Genomic DNA, 15,623 nt, shown 5'->3' with positions numbered 1-15,623 from the left:
GAATGTGAATTCCAACTTTTGATACTGATAATGCACTTTCTCTCTGCTCTATTGTCCATTTCTCTAAATTTTCTTCCCAAGCTATGACTCCAGTTTTATTCTTAGGCATTTTTCTCTAATTCTTTTTGTTCAGACTTCCACCACCATTTCTTGTCAACTTGAAATTCTTTAGCCACTGCGTGATTTCCAATTTCGATGGCTTTCTTCACTGCCGAAAGCTTAAAAGCAGCTGTACTGTAGGTACTGCTGCTCGAGTAGGATCCATAATAATATTTTTAAAGCGCAAATGATAAGGCAAACAAAAAGCAAGCTACAAAGCAGTAAAAATATGTAAGAATGAACACAGCACTTGGCAAGTAAATGTAGCTGTTTCCATTAAAATAAAAAGTCATAGGAAAACACGGGAAAAACCATGGAGTTTAAGAGAAAGTACATGCATTACAGTATCTTTACAGAGAGTGCCACCTACCTTAGGGGAGTTTGGACTCATTGCACTGCCTTAGTGCAATGTGAGTAACCTCAGATACCGCTTCCCTTCGGCATCACTTACAATCTGAACTAGCGAAGTTTTAAGGACAGAGGAGAAATAAAATTCCCTCAGATACGCCACTGACCTAAATTTTCAACTTTTAAATAAGCTGTGGCTTATCTACCAGAAATTACGGTACATTTTGGAAATGTCATAGATTACCTCTTTTGGTGATATAGCATGTTACCTCACGAATACTTTTAAAGGGTGTGGTTAATCAGAAAGTACCAAATTAGCTAACTAATAAAAATAGTAAAGTAGATGTTCAAGATAATGAGGCAATTAAATGTTGCATAATTTAAAAAGGCATATTGTTTTAGTTAATACAATAAAGTAGAGTTTAAAAATTCCTACAGTTTTCATTTAGAAGCGAAGGTTGCATTGAACAAAGTAAAATTTTAAAAGATTATTTATATATTGTATTTTGTGGTTTATAAGATGCACTTTTTTAAAAAAAATTTGTGTCTAAAGACTGGGTGTATCTTATACAGTGGTGGCCCGCCACCAACAGAAATACCAGTGGTTGCATTGTAACAAATAAAACCAAAAGTGAAAGAATGTTGACACTGCATATGGGACATGCATATTTACCCTTATAATGCACAGTCCTACACTCACCTGTTTCTTTAAAAAAAATGAAACATCTGAAATTCCATTTGAGATTTACAACAATTTCAATTCTTCCCATTCATTAATGAACAAAGTGGTATGAAGGTTTCAAATCGTATCATTTCTAGTTCCTAACAAAGGAGCCTTAAACCCAGATGGTATACTAAGTCACCTTTAAGATAAAGAACCGCAAAAGAAACCTTTTAAAACAAGACTGTCTACAATGAAGATGAACTGATACATTTGGGAAAACTGCGCTTTAAGCTAATGTGTACTTTAGGGGGGTACATTATATGACGTCCATCTGTGCTGCCCTAATGTGTGGATGGGAATTCTGACAGTGATGATAAGTTGTGTACTGAATAAGCATTGATGTCAATAACTTTATGTAAAATTTTTCTGCTATTAACTTGTAATTCAGCAGACTAATAAAAACCAATCTGTTAATCAAATAATTCTTTACTTTTTTACAATTTTCTGGTCCAAAATCAAAATGCATTTTTACAAGGTATAAAAACAGTATATAAAGCTTCAGTGCCCAAATAGAGAAAAAGTGCACTATGAAAAATAGCAGAGTAATTAGAATCAATATGGAATGAACACTCAAGTAGTTAAAGCATCCCGTAGTCCAATTATGCTTTGCTAAAATCTGCTAAATCCCATTCAGTCTAAAACTGCTTTTCATAAACTTCAAAATATTCTGAAACAGAAATTTATATTCTCATCAACACATTTATTAAAGAATGGTAACTTCTTTTTCTTCTGAGTAACTTTTTTCTGAAATGAAAAAGAAAATGTATCCCCTTGAATTATTCTTGTATAAGGGAGAAGTAATATATAAAGTGAAGAAAATATTGTATTGCAAATTGTCAAAAATTACCTTCGTTTTAGGGGATTATATTTTTTTAATTGTTAATTTGTTATGAAAATTATTTACTCTCTATATGGCAATGTCTTGCAAGTTTATTAATTTGTTGTAATTGTTTTTATTCCTTTTAGTGTATGCAAACTTGTACATATAAATGCAGGGATGAGGTTTGTGTATTTATTTATTTGTTTCCTTCTGAATTTCAATTATTGTTTAGAATTTTTAATCAAAATTACCTCTAACTATTTTTTATCTTTTGTTTAAGGAGTTAGATTGCTTTCTCTTGGATAATAATGGATTCATAATTGTTTCTGAAAAACGAGAACATGTGAGTTCATTTAAATCACAATATTTTATTAGGGTTTGGTTGAATTTTCAGCAATGAAAGCATTGTTTTAATCTTTTCAGTCTTTCTTTAAATTAAATGTCTATTTATGTTTTAGACAGGAAAATTCTTTGGAGAGATAGATTATACGTTATTTGATTCTATGATAGAAATTGGGATATATAAAAGGTAAGTTTAGTTTTGCATTCATTGAAAACTCATCTAAAATATAACAAGAAAGAGTGTGAAAAGTTCAGTTTTCAATATTAAGCTTTATACTTTATTGCTAGGGTCCATGTCTATGATTACCAAGCAGTATGCTTGGAGGTTGATCCATCGTATGGTTTTGCTCCTCTTCTGCTAAGTGTATGTACTTTTTAACTTTTTATTGTATATAGTGTAAATTCTGAATAAATTATATTTAGTGCATAGAACTCAAGATTCACTGTCAAAAGTAAATATTTTTTAGACACTTTTAAAAAATTTTCTAAAACTTTTTAAAATTTAAAATTTTGTAAAAACATTAATTAAAAATTACGAATTTGTAAATTGGAATTTATTTAGACTTCAAATTGTAATTATTTTACTTTATTGGCTTTCTTAATTTTAATTTGAAATATAGGAATTTTAATAGCATTCCTCTTTAATTAAAATTATGTTTAATTAAATCATTGCAGCCCCTTGTGCAGGATTCTTAATAGTCTTTCCTTACCTTTATTTATTTGTTTATATGTAATGAAAAAAGACTGCAATGTTAATTGCATAGACCAGATGTTGATCCATAACGAAGAGGAAATTTGACACTCGAGGCAGATTAAATACTCATCTGTATTTCAATTGTACTTAAAATCTTTGTGGCCACAATTCATTAAGCATATTAATTGTGCCTGTTTCAGAGTAGTTAACATATTAGAAATTGTTGTGATAGGAAACAAACCATCAAACAACGCCTTAGTGAGTTAACGAAGTGTATAGTTATCCAATATGGCAGCTCACCAAGAGAAAAGTTTCAGTTCTCAAAATTTTGAGTTCAAGTTCTGAATTAGCTACATCATCAGTGCTATGCAAGTCATATGATAATACACTGGTGTGCAAAACTTAAGCAACAGCAGGGTTTTTGCCATAACTCCACGAGAAATCAACTGAGACATATGAAATGCAGAAATGAAGGAGAGTATTATGTACGTAAAGGATAACAATGCATACGGTATGGAATCAAACAAAAATAAGCTTTATTGAGTGCATAGTATCGTGACTCATGATTGTCTATCAAAGAGGATGAACAACAAGCAGATGTTCCTTAATATGGATATGCCCTCCCCTCAGTGCAATGGTTGCTTTGCACCATCTCCACATATTCAGAACCAGCTGGTGCAATATTTCTTGCGGTTGAAGTGCCCATTCCTCAATCAGCATCTGTTTGAGTTGTTGGGTGTTCTTCGGAGGATGAAAGCGTGCTGCAATGCATCTCCGCAAAGCATCCCACACTTGTTCGATGGGATTTAAATCTGGGGAGTACGCTAGCCAATACATTCGAGTGATATTTTCACTTTTCAGTAGCTCCTCAACAGCAAGAGTTCGATGTGGCCGTGCATTGTCATCCATAAAAATTAAGTCTGGGCCAATGGCACCTCGGAACAGACGCACATGGGGGAAAAGTACCTCCTGACAATAGCGATCCCCAGTTACAGACCCTCTGTTGAAAACGTGGAGCTCAGTTCACCCGTTCAGCATAATGCCTCCCCAGACAAGAACTCCAGGACCACCGTTACGGTGTCTTTCCTTGACGTTACTGGGATAAAACCAGGTCCCGACCTCTCTCCAAATCTAAACACATTGAGAATTGCTTCTGGTACTGAACTGAATCTCAACCGTAAAGAGGACACGACTCCATTGATCAGTTGTCCAGTTTTTTTGCTCTCTGCACCACTGTAAATGGTGGCGTTGGTGGCCAACTTTCAACAGGAGGCAGCGTTCAGGACGATTGGCTAATAGGCCCCCTTTGTGAAGGCGTCTGGCCACAGTAAATCGCGACACTTGTCGCCCGTTCCTGTACAGGGTTGCTGAGCAAGGGTGCTTGCTGACTGCTGTTGGCCTCTTTTCGCCTGCAGGACATTATATCGGTCATCCCTTGCAGTTGTCGTCCTCGGGCGGCAACCATCAACCTTTCTAACAGCTGTACCTGTGGTTTGGAATACTTTCCAAGCACGCGAAACGACACTTTTGTTGATTCCGAACTCTGCAGCTACACTGGTGACAGTATGCCCTTCCTCCAGCTTTCCGATCATTCTTCCATGTATGAAGTCATCCAGGTGATTTCTTCTAGCCATATTTCACGAACTGACTCACTTGCACTTGCAGCGAATATGTTGAATTGCATCTTTGTCCTTCCTTTTATTCTACTGTTGAGCTGCGCGCGCCGACATCACGTGTTTTGTGTATGCTCACGTTGCTTCTGACATTTCCTTCCTGATATTTGCATATGCATGACGTTTCTACTGACTTACGTGTTCATTGTACTGATCTCCAGACCTCCTTTTCTGCAATTTCATGGCTATCTGCTAAATTTTTACATTGTTGCTTAAGTTTTGTACACCAGTTTAGATTGATGTAAAAATGATGCAGTCCAGGAAAAGGCATTTCTATTTTTAGGATTGAGAAGGGGAATTAAGAGGCTATTGCTATTTTAAATTATAATTGGGATTTACATATTTTATGGTACATATCCCACCCTTCAAAGAGAAAAAGTCTTGCTACAGGTCTTTTTAAGAGATAAAGTGTTAAAGCATCAGCAAATGAAAAGAAATAATTAAAAAAATACAAATCTTGCAAGATAAAAATCATAAAATTTGTCCAAAATAATTGTTTAAATAATTAAAAGGTAAACATTGGTAATATTTAAATCCTATAAAAATTCTCATTTCAAAAGTCTTTATGTTTTACAGTCCATATAATTGCATTTTTCCAAGAAAGGCTTTTCAAAACATTACACACACTATCACAGTTATAAAAACTTTATGGACCCATTTATTATACTTTATACACATACTTATTTTGAATAATCATAAAAAATTTCAAAATCTTCCTAACAAACAAATTTTTATTATTATATTTTAGCATATAACTTTATAGTTAGTATTACTGAAATTACTTTTTTTATTGTTATTATTGCATTTCTAATGAAAGACCTCTTGAGCTTTATCTAAAAACAAATATTTCTGTTGGACTAGTCCACATTAACAAATGTTACTCATTAGGACCTCTATTCCTGATAAAGGCAGTTGGCCTTTCTGAACGGCATTACAATATTCCATAAAAAAAATAACCACATTCTATTATATATAAAAAACAAAATAATTATATATTAAAAATTAATAAGTGGGAGCCTTCAAACTTATATAGCATGAAGATTGTAAAATGAACAAATAACAGAGGTAAAAACAAGCCCTCTGTTTTGAAACAGTCCTCCCTCAACATACTCTATACTTAACAGATAATCATTTATTACGTAATTAAAACAATCATCTACCATAACATGAAATTATTTTCTTCTCACCCGCTTTACTTTTTAACTGCATTACACATATTGAATTTCATTACAGTTATTTAATTTTTAAATTATTAATGTTTTTTAATATTCATCGCAGTAATGCTGGAAGTTACACTTTTTATATCTTCCATGTTGTTACTCAAAACACATTTCTTTATCATTTTGTATAAGATATTTTTTATATTTGTATAGATCTTTTTTAGAAATAAAAGAATTCTAATTATAACCATGTAATCTATTGATTAACTGTGTAATTTAAACATTTGTACCAGCTCACCCTCAGAATTTATTTCTACGTGTTAAGATGAGTTATTGCCTTCTTTATATAAAATTTGCATAAAACTCTGGACTGAGTAAGTAGATGACAAAATGAGGCATTAAAGAAAGAATCAATAAAGCTAAGTACTGGTAAAATTGAAATAAAAGTCACTAATCTTTAAAATATGTAGGACTGCTATAAGTGTAAAATGTAAATGTTTCAAGAAATTTAATAATTTAATGCTAATTACCTGACAAAAATATGAAATTAATTTTATTTTTGAGTTTGTTTTATAATTAAGTTAAAGATTAGATTATATGTTATAATAATGCATCTCATTTACAGATTTATTTTATTCTTACAAAAGTGGTATTACAAAGGTGAAGTTCAAATGTAGATGATTGCTGTAGTTCATTCAGTTCCTATTTGCTTGCTAAGTCCTTAATTTTTTCATTGGTGGTCCTTAGAAGTCCTTAAAAGTGCCTAATTTCCATGCACCAAAATGTGTATGAACCCCCTAAACAGAATAGCTTGAGTGTAGAATTTATCCACTAATCACATTAATACATCCATTTTGTAGATATATTTCATGTTGAAGAATGGAGCATTAATTTAATCTTGATACACGGAAACTTTTTGAGAAGACAAATGAATTTCTCCATTGGAGTTTTGTAACACAGGAAGACGTACTGTTGTCTTTTTGTAATATTGATTGCATAGAACAGATGCATAATGAAGAGCAAATTTGGCAGTCAAGCCAGATTAAGTACGCATCTTTATTTCAGTTGTAGTTAAAAGCTTTGCGGCCACAATTCACTAGGCATATTAATTGTGTACTGTTTCTGAGTAATTACATTTTAGAAATTGTTGCGATAGGGAGAAAAGCATTAGACAACGCCTTAGTGAGAACAAAGTTGGGAGAAAAGTGTCCTATCCAACTGATTTAGAAATGAAGCGGTCCAGAAAAAGGAATTACTATTTCTTGAATAGAAAGGGAGAATTGAGAGGCTATTGCTAGTTTAAATTATAATTTTGTATTATATATTTTTATGTATATATATATTCATACATATATATATATATACATGCATACATATATATATATATGCATGCATACATATATATATATATACACATTATATATGTACATACATATTCTTTCTTTAGCCATTCCACCATTTACGAAATATCTTAAACTGGATCTGGAGTAAACTGGCTCTGTAAGTTTTGAATTTTATTCAGTATTATTTATTTTACTTTTAAAATTTGCAAAATATCTGTAAAGTAATTTTTAGAAAAAGCAGCTTGGTAATATTGACTGTTTGTTTTCTAGATTATACATTCAGTTCAGTCTTTATGAGTGGTGGTCTAAAGACTGGATAATGGCATCCAGTGGTATGTATATTCATACTATAAAAATGGTAGAAATTAATGCAAAATGCTTTTTGTCCTTATCCACTTATTATCATAACGATTGTTATTAAACAAATATTTTAATATAGAGAACTCAGAACTTGTTTATATATGAAAATTCCAATATCTCTATGAAAATCCTCAAAAGATTTAAAAAAGAATGAAACATCATACATCTACTATCTTTCTCATGACACTCGCTCAAACTGGGCGCTCATCTAGGGTGTATATGATTACATAATTTAGTAACAGTTACACTTGCATGGCTGTTTCTTACATATATGATTATTTAACCAGATATATGCTAAATGTAAAATGTTTAGTATTAACCCCTTAAATTTTGTACCAGAAATGTTCATAAAAAAGCATATTTTTATTGCATATAACTGAATTCCAAACTTGTTATAAAAGAAAAATGAAAGAATTTTTTTAATTTTCATAATTAATGAATTTAAACATTTTTTAAATTTTATAAATTTCTAACACTTATGCCCCTAAATGTTTGCTTTCTTCAGTCACAGAGTACATGCAATGGAGACTGTATTACAGATCTCACAAACAATTATCTAAAAAAAAAAAAAACTTACCATATATTAAAAACTGATCTTTTTTTTTTTTTTTTTTTTTTTTTTTTTTTTTTTTGGAAGTCCTTTTTTTGTGTGGTACAGTTTGAAACATGGTGTTAGGCAAAGTCCTATATTACAATCAGGGCAGAAATACCATGTTTCCTTTCGGATTCTCTTTCCATTTTCATTCCTTTGGAAACAGCAAGCAACACATTGACAGGTCTTAGTTTCTTCTCTGTTGGAGCAATAATTTCTATGAAGTGTCTCTCTGTAAGTCTCAAAGGATTAGGCTCAGGACCAGGTCGTCCACATTTGAGATTCATTCCAGAATTATATTTTTCAATAATTCTGTCAACAAGATCAAGTCTGAATTGTAACTGTGTTTTCTTTCTCCTTTCTTACAATAGACTACATATGAGTTCCATATGGCAATATCAAAAATGTGAAAAAAAAATTTTCTGTAATATTTTTCCCTCTTTTTCTAATGACAAATTTCAAAATTTTTCAAATTTTGGTCCATGTGGTCTACTCCTTCCATTGTGTTATTTCAATCCATAACAATTTTATGTTTCGGTGTTGTTTCAGAGCAGACTTGGATTTGTACATTTTCAGTATTGTAAATTGTAGACAATAATGAAACTTTTTTTTTTTTTTTTTTTTTTGTCCATCCACTTTATCACAGTAACTTTTCCTCTCTGAAACGCTATAATTTCTCCTCTTTTTAGTTTTTTCTTTTGCATTTCCTTTGAGACTTCTTTTTTGTTTAGGTTCAGATTGCCATATGTATCCGTTCGACATGAAATTAATTTGTCAGCTAATTCCGGTGAAGAATAGTAATTATCGGTTGTAAGACAGTATCCTTTATAAAGGCTGCATCATTGGCATAACAACTTGTGAGGAAATACATGGATTAGAAAACTCTGGTTTCATAATTGTGTCTTTACCTGTATATATTAGTATAGAACACACATAACTAAAATCGTCTCGCACAGCATGACACATTTTATTCTGAATCTTGCTCTTCTTAGAGAAATAAATTGCTTTCACCCTAATTTTCCTTTGAAATGCACAAGGCTTTCATCTATCGTTACATCACATTCTGGTGTCACCGTGGAATGAAGCTTCTGATTCAGATATTTATAAACTGGCCATAATTTCACTAATTTTGGAAATTCGTGATTTTGAGCATCAAATACTGAATTATCTGAAAAATGTAAGTACCGTTGCAAAAGAAGAAATTGACGATGAGACATTACTTGAGAAAAAAAAGGATGTGTATGTGGAATGTCTTTTGCTCCAGTACTGGTCAATTCCAGGCTTCTTTATAATTCCCTAGAGTATAGTCAGGGCAAAAAATATATGCATCTTTTCCACAGTCGTTTCTTCCCCAAATTTACTTCTTGAGAATTTTCCTACAATGCTGTTTGCACTGTTTCGCATATCTGTTTCTTCTACAATTTTATTCATCAGAGAAGAATCAATAAAAGTTTCATAAAACTGTAGCTCATCGAAAGTATCATCAAAATGTACATTTACTGCTACAATACCAGTAAAATTAAACTGGGGACACGGAGGAGGTGGATTTTCCACATCAGTATCGATAAAATTTCTAGCAGAAATCAAATCTTCATCAGAGCTGAATGCACTACACGAGTCAGCTGAAGAATAATCCAGAATATTACAAGACAGTTCTGAATTTGTATCAGAATCATCAGAAACATCAAACAATAAAGTTTTGTCATCAATTATGTCATCCATAACTGAGACGCTTTGAATTCACAACCAGGAAGCTATACAACAAAAATATCAAGAACAAACAATGCCAAGTATTTCAGACTTCGGTAACAAAGGAAAAAATCAGTTTGAATACTTTTCAATGACATGGACAAGCTGCGCCATCTGTTGAAATATGTTAATACTAAAGACTCTCTCTCAGTCAATTAAAAATACGGGCAAATCAAAACAAGAAAGGAGAAAATATTGTTGCACGTACAGCGTACAGGAAAATCAAATGTTGCCAAATATTAGTAACCTGTAGACTGTACAGGCAAACCAGGTTAATTGGGGGTTAATTGATTTTAATTTTAACTTTTAAATAAAATAAACCTGTTAATGAAAAAAATCACTATATTTCAATAAGTGATAATTGATAAAGATGAATGTTAAATTAATACATAATTCTAGATTATTTTTTTCATATTTTGATGTTGTAAGAATTTCTAAATCAGGTTAGATGAAGAGGAATATTTCATTCTTCATTAGAATTTCAGGTGATAAAGATTTTCAAAGATTAAAAAAAAAAAAAAAAAAACTATTAAAAAATAATGCTGGAATTCTCTGTAACACAAGCTGAATGTCATAAATTACAAAATCACTTTCAGACCATAGTCTGAAAATGACTGCCTCTGTAAAATTAACAGCATGTAAGTCTGACTAGGTCACAACTTTTCACTGCTTCCTATTTGCATTAAAGCCACGAAAAGGCACTATGAAAACATTTGGAAAATCAAACCTAGGGTCTTAAAAATATATTTTCTTGGAACAAAATCTAGTCGAGTTGTTGAGCAAATATTAAATGTAGTCAATCTGTTAAAAAATAAAACCCAACAGACTTTTAATAGTACTATACATCTGGAGTTCTCCTCAAACTGCCTCTCAGTTCTAGCATCTGTTTTCACAGAATTATCTATTCTGGAAAATAACAAAGTACTTAAATACATATGAATACACAATAAATAAGCTTTATTTAAGATTATTTATTTATTTAGCATATTTTATGATTACTTTAGATAAAGCTATATTAATATAAGTGTGCAGTAATATTACTAAGTTACATAAAAGTATACTAATATAAGTTTGCAGTATAATGTGCAGTAATATGCAGAATATTCAAATATCATTATGCATTGGTTGAATTTAAGCAAATCCAACAGTAACGTAACAAATCCAAACAAACTAGTACTTATCATAAAAATTGCAAAATGTTACATGAAATTACATTTTATATTTTTTTTTAAACTATGAAGTAAAGGAGGAGGTCAGGAGATATGTAAAATAGGTATGTCCTTTAATATATTTATTTACAGATGGAATTTTTTTTCCATCTGTAAATAAAAAAATTGTATACCTTTATGTACAAATTTTCTTATATCGATAAATAAATGTATAAAAGTTTTCAGTATGTTAACAGTTCACAAGTAATTTCTTTTTCTCACTTATAAAGTTCCAATATGTACAAAGAAACCAAAAACGTTCTTGCCGTTTTGGACAGTCAAAAAGAAAAAGTCATAAAACAAATAATAACCACTACTAATCATCAAAGTAATCACCGGCATCCAGTGCCTTTTGTCAATGAGTAGCTAGCTGTGCAATGCCATTGTGGAGTCTTGGATGCGGAGAGTCTCAGGAGTCTTGGACACAAAGAAGTTTGGGAGGGCCTTTTCGAGGTCTGGCCGGTTGTTAAAGGATTTCCCACAAAGATGGTTGTTCAGGGAATGGAAAAGGTGGTAGTCTGCTAGTGCGAGGTCTGGGGAGAATGGTAGATGGGGTATTGTCTCCCAGCCCAGTCGCTGAATGGTTTCCCTGGCCTTCCAAGCCACATGCGGCCTCGCATTGTCATATAGGAGGAGTACGCCCTTACAATTGACCAATGCTGGTTCTTTATGCATCAGTGCCTGATGCACATGTTCCAACTGCTGTGAATTCTGCCATGATTATTTGGCCCACTGGCAGGAGCTCAATAGTGCACCAATTGGCAGCTAGTCCACCAGATATAGAGCATGATCTTGCATGGTTGGAGAGAAGGTCTTGCAGTGTGAGGCAGAGGGTCGCATGGTCACACCCAGTGCGTGGAATGCCTGGGTGTGTCATACTGGACCCACTTTTCATTGCTAATGAGTACTCGATCAAATATGGATGCATTGCGGTGCCAAGTAAGCAATGACAAACAGGCAGCGACATGTTGTTGCTTGTTTGCATCGGACAGTGAGTGACTTGCTCACCTTGTATGCCTTTCCTATGTGGTGCAAATGGAGTCTGATCATTTTATCAGATACCTGGAAGTGTGCAGCAAGCTCATCACATGTTTGGCTGCTGTCACTCTCTATGGCTGCTCTCAGGGCCTCATCGTCCAGCACTTGTGGCCTACCGATGTGTGGTGCATCAGTAAGAGATATATTCCCTGACCTAAACTTCTGCAACCATTGCCTAGCAGTTCATCATCCCCAAAGGCCTGGCAAATTTCGCGACTTGATTCTGCTGCTGACAGGCCCACTTTAAAATCATACAGCAAACAACTTTGAATGAGTGCCTTTGACACATCCATTTCAATCAGTTGCTTTGTGAGTCATGTTTGAAGTAACAATGCAACTCGCTTTTATAATCTTGGTCAATATCCAGACTCCCAACCTAACCACTTCATCACCACTTTTGGTGACTATTTTTATGTTGGGGTTCACTCTTCCAATGTCATGTCAGAAATGGCAAAAACTTTTTTGGTTACCTTTTAGTTAGAGAAATAAGTGACAATAATCAGTTTATTTCAATTTTTGAACTTTTAAATGATAAAAAAAATTAATTTGAAAATTCAGTTTGTTTGTTCTTTTATTAAAAAAAAAAAAAAAGATGGAAAACAAACTTTACTTTGAAATATTAAAAATGTTTGTGAGTAATAAAAATTTATTATTATATATGTTTTTGTATTATAAAAATATACATACTAAAAGGATTTAATTTAAAATAACACACCGAACAACAATAATTTTAGAAGTCAAACAACAAAAATTAGCATTATAGTATTTGCAAATTTTCCATGACTAGTTTTGATGGTTTGGTAGTTAAACCATCGGAATTAGTCCTGGAAAATTTGCAAATATAACACTGCTGTTTGTTGTTTGATTTCTAAAATAAAAGGATCTGTTTTTGTATGGCACATTGCAGTTTATAAAATATCTTATAAAGATATTTATTCAAAAGCTATAATTCTTAAAAAAGGAGTAAAGCAGTTTTATGGTACTTATTTAGGTTTTCCATAAACAACTTTTATAATAATTGAGAAAAGTAAGTTACTGTAATATTTTAATAATTCTGAAAATCTGATTAAATGTGCAGTATATTACACATAATTAACATGATAACTAAATTTTATTGTTCATGTTTTCATTAGAAAGAGAAACATGGCAATGTGAAATTTAAAATTAGGCAATATAGCATAAAATTCAATAATTTCAAGGCCAATCAGAGGCTTCTTCAAAAATGGGGCAAAAAGGGAAGAAATGGAATTTGGAGAAACAAATTTCCTTACCTCCCACTCCTGAAGAAGATGGACATGTTTAGTGTAGTATCACCTCAGTTTGCTTTTGTATACGTTGGAAAGACTGAAAATATAATTCTAATTTATGTATTAAAATAATAATAATAATATCACTACTCATATTCACTTATCTGCTTTATTAGAAATTTGCCACCCAACTGAGTTAGTGGTTAACTACTCCATACCAAAGGGCATGGGTTTGAATCTCGGAGAAGGCATGGATGTTTATAAATATAAATTGCAATGGGGACCTATGTGTGGCATGGGGGCAGTTTAGATATGCAGTGAGCTAAAAGTCCTCTCGAGAGGTTTGTGGTAGGGAAAAAGGGATGGGAAACTCTTGGACCCATCCCCCCAGGGATGTTCTTTCTCAAAATTAGGGGCAGAACTGAGCTAAAGTCAGGCTGTCACCTATATGGTGCTGTAATGAAAAGTGCTCTAAATGTTTACAATTGTTTACAGTAAGATCATTTGAATTTCCCATTTATTAAAACATTTTGTGGTAATTTGCATGCCTAAGTTTTTAATAACTGTTTATTGTTTTAAGAGCTGCTTTTCATCAGTTTGCAAAAATGAATTCACTGGTGACTTTTCTTTTCCTGATTAATTATCTTCATTTTTATGCTGCCCTTTAATTATTGTTCATAGAGAGAGTATGCATGCTAGATGCTTCTTAGTAAGTTTAAGAATATTGATACACAATTTTTAAAAGTAAAAAATTACTTCCTATAAACTACTGAAAAATTTAATAAATATTTTTGCTGTGTTCAAAAATCATAGTTCCAAAAAATTTTTTTTTCTCTTAGTTTTAGAATTTAACTATTTTTTATTTATTTCCCCCTTAATTTTGAAATCATTTATATTATATAATTGAGGTCTTGGTAGACATTTCTATGCAATAACCTGATTGAAAAAGATATATTCAGTAATATTTTCAAAACAGTACTATGTAAAATATTTTTCCTTCATGTAAATTAGAAAAATTGATTAAATTTTTTAAATTATTTTTCTTATTTGTAAATTATAGCATTTGTGATTAAGAATGAAATGCATACTATTATACAGGTACTCTTGAGTCATTGTTTATGACAACTGCAATTAAAACTACATTCATGTTAAAAAATTACTTTAGTACATGCATATTATCCTTTCAATCATGAAACTGTAGCCAAATGGCTCAACTGAGTGCCAGTTATGAATACAAATGATGTCAAAACACACTGATAACATCTGAGCTTTCATTTGATGCCATCCTGACTGATTCTCAACAAGTCACCTTTTGTTTTTATGAACAAAGTGGCTTATCTCTTAAAATTAAGAAATTTTTAGTTTATTTTTATTTTTACTTTCCACTTTAAAAAAATTATTAAAATTTGGGACCTGCCTTCTACAGAATAGCAAGCAGTGGATTATTTTCAGTATTATAAAGCCTGCCATTGAAAATATGTATATTAATAGACATGATGTGGTATCTTATTTGAAAACAGATAAACAGTGGTCATGAAACATGAAAAACTGTGACAAGATAATATTCATTTCAAAAGGAATGTGGTTCAAGGGCTGTAGAATCACATTTATGAATACACTGTGTTTCATTTACAACAATCCGTTACAAATTATTTAATTTCTTCTAGAATACTTTGATTTTGAGATTTCAAACAACTGTTGACCATAAATTTCCAAATGTGGGAATTTAAAAAATGTACAGTATATCCAACATTGATTTTCAAATTATGTTCTCTTTTCAAGCAATTGCTTCATATGCTAAAAGTGAAATGAGGTCAATTTCTCTGTAAGCTGCAGAACTCACAATCCCAGGAAAAGAAAAGAAAACGAACAGAGATTCTTTCACATCCTTTCGGAACATTTTTTTTCCTCAGCTTCTGCATTCTGCATATATCTCCTATATTGTACTACATGTAAGCTGTTGAAATCCTTTTGAAAGTTTCTCAGTGTCAGTTCTGCATTTTCCCTTTATAGCTGAATAGAGAAATAGAAAATACTGAATATACCCTTTATAGAGAATTAACATTTCTTGAATGTGAAAAAGAACAGCTGGATGGCTGTCAAAACAAAATTACAAAAAAATTAGGAGAAACAGAAAGATTAAAGGATTTATGTAAGATAAGTTGTACTTACAGTATAATAAACAGAGCTCTGGTAAAATTGGTAAGTCTAAGAAAATAGTAAAAA

General features: G+C 31.9%; 1 protein-coding gene across 1 annotated transcript in view; it reads left to right on the top strand.

The window, feature by feature from the left end:
* The window catches only part of LOC118182581 (voltage-dependent calcium channel subunit alpha-2/delta-3-like), a 223,031-nt gene that overhangs the window by 190,881 nt on the left and 16,527 nt on the right, over positions 1 to 15,623 (top strand). The window contains exons 29-34 of the mRNA XM_085818633.1: positions 2,138 to 2,173; positions 2,272 to 2,334; positions 2,450 to 2,520; positions 2,622 to 2,697; positions 7,308 to 7,360; positions 7,474 to 7,535. Of these exons, the coding sequence (XP_085674759.1) occupies positions 2,138 to 2,173; positions 2,272 to 2,334; positions 2,450 to 2,520; positions 2,622 to 2,697; positions 7,308 to 7,360; positions 7,474 to 7,535 (361 nt within the window). The remainder of the gene's footprint in view (positions 1 to 2,137; positions 2,174 to 2,271; positions 2,335 to 2,449; positions 2,521 to 2,621; positions 2,698 to 7,307; positions 7,361 to 7,473; positions 7,536 to 15,623) is intronic.

This window comes from Stegodyphus dumicola, chromosome 6, assembly GCF_044657685.1.
Source record: "Stegodyphus dumicola isolate Sdum_Otavi_A_Nest chromosome 6, ASM4465768v1".
Taxonomy (NCBI): Eukaryota; Metazoa; Arthropoda; class Arachnida; order Araneae; family Eresidae; genus Stegodyphus; species Stegodyphus dumicola.
This window is presented reverse-complemented; position numbering and strand designations above follow the sequence as displayed.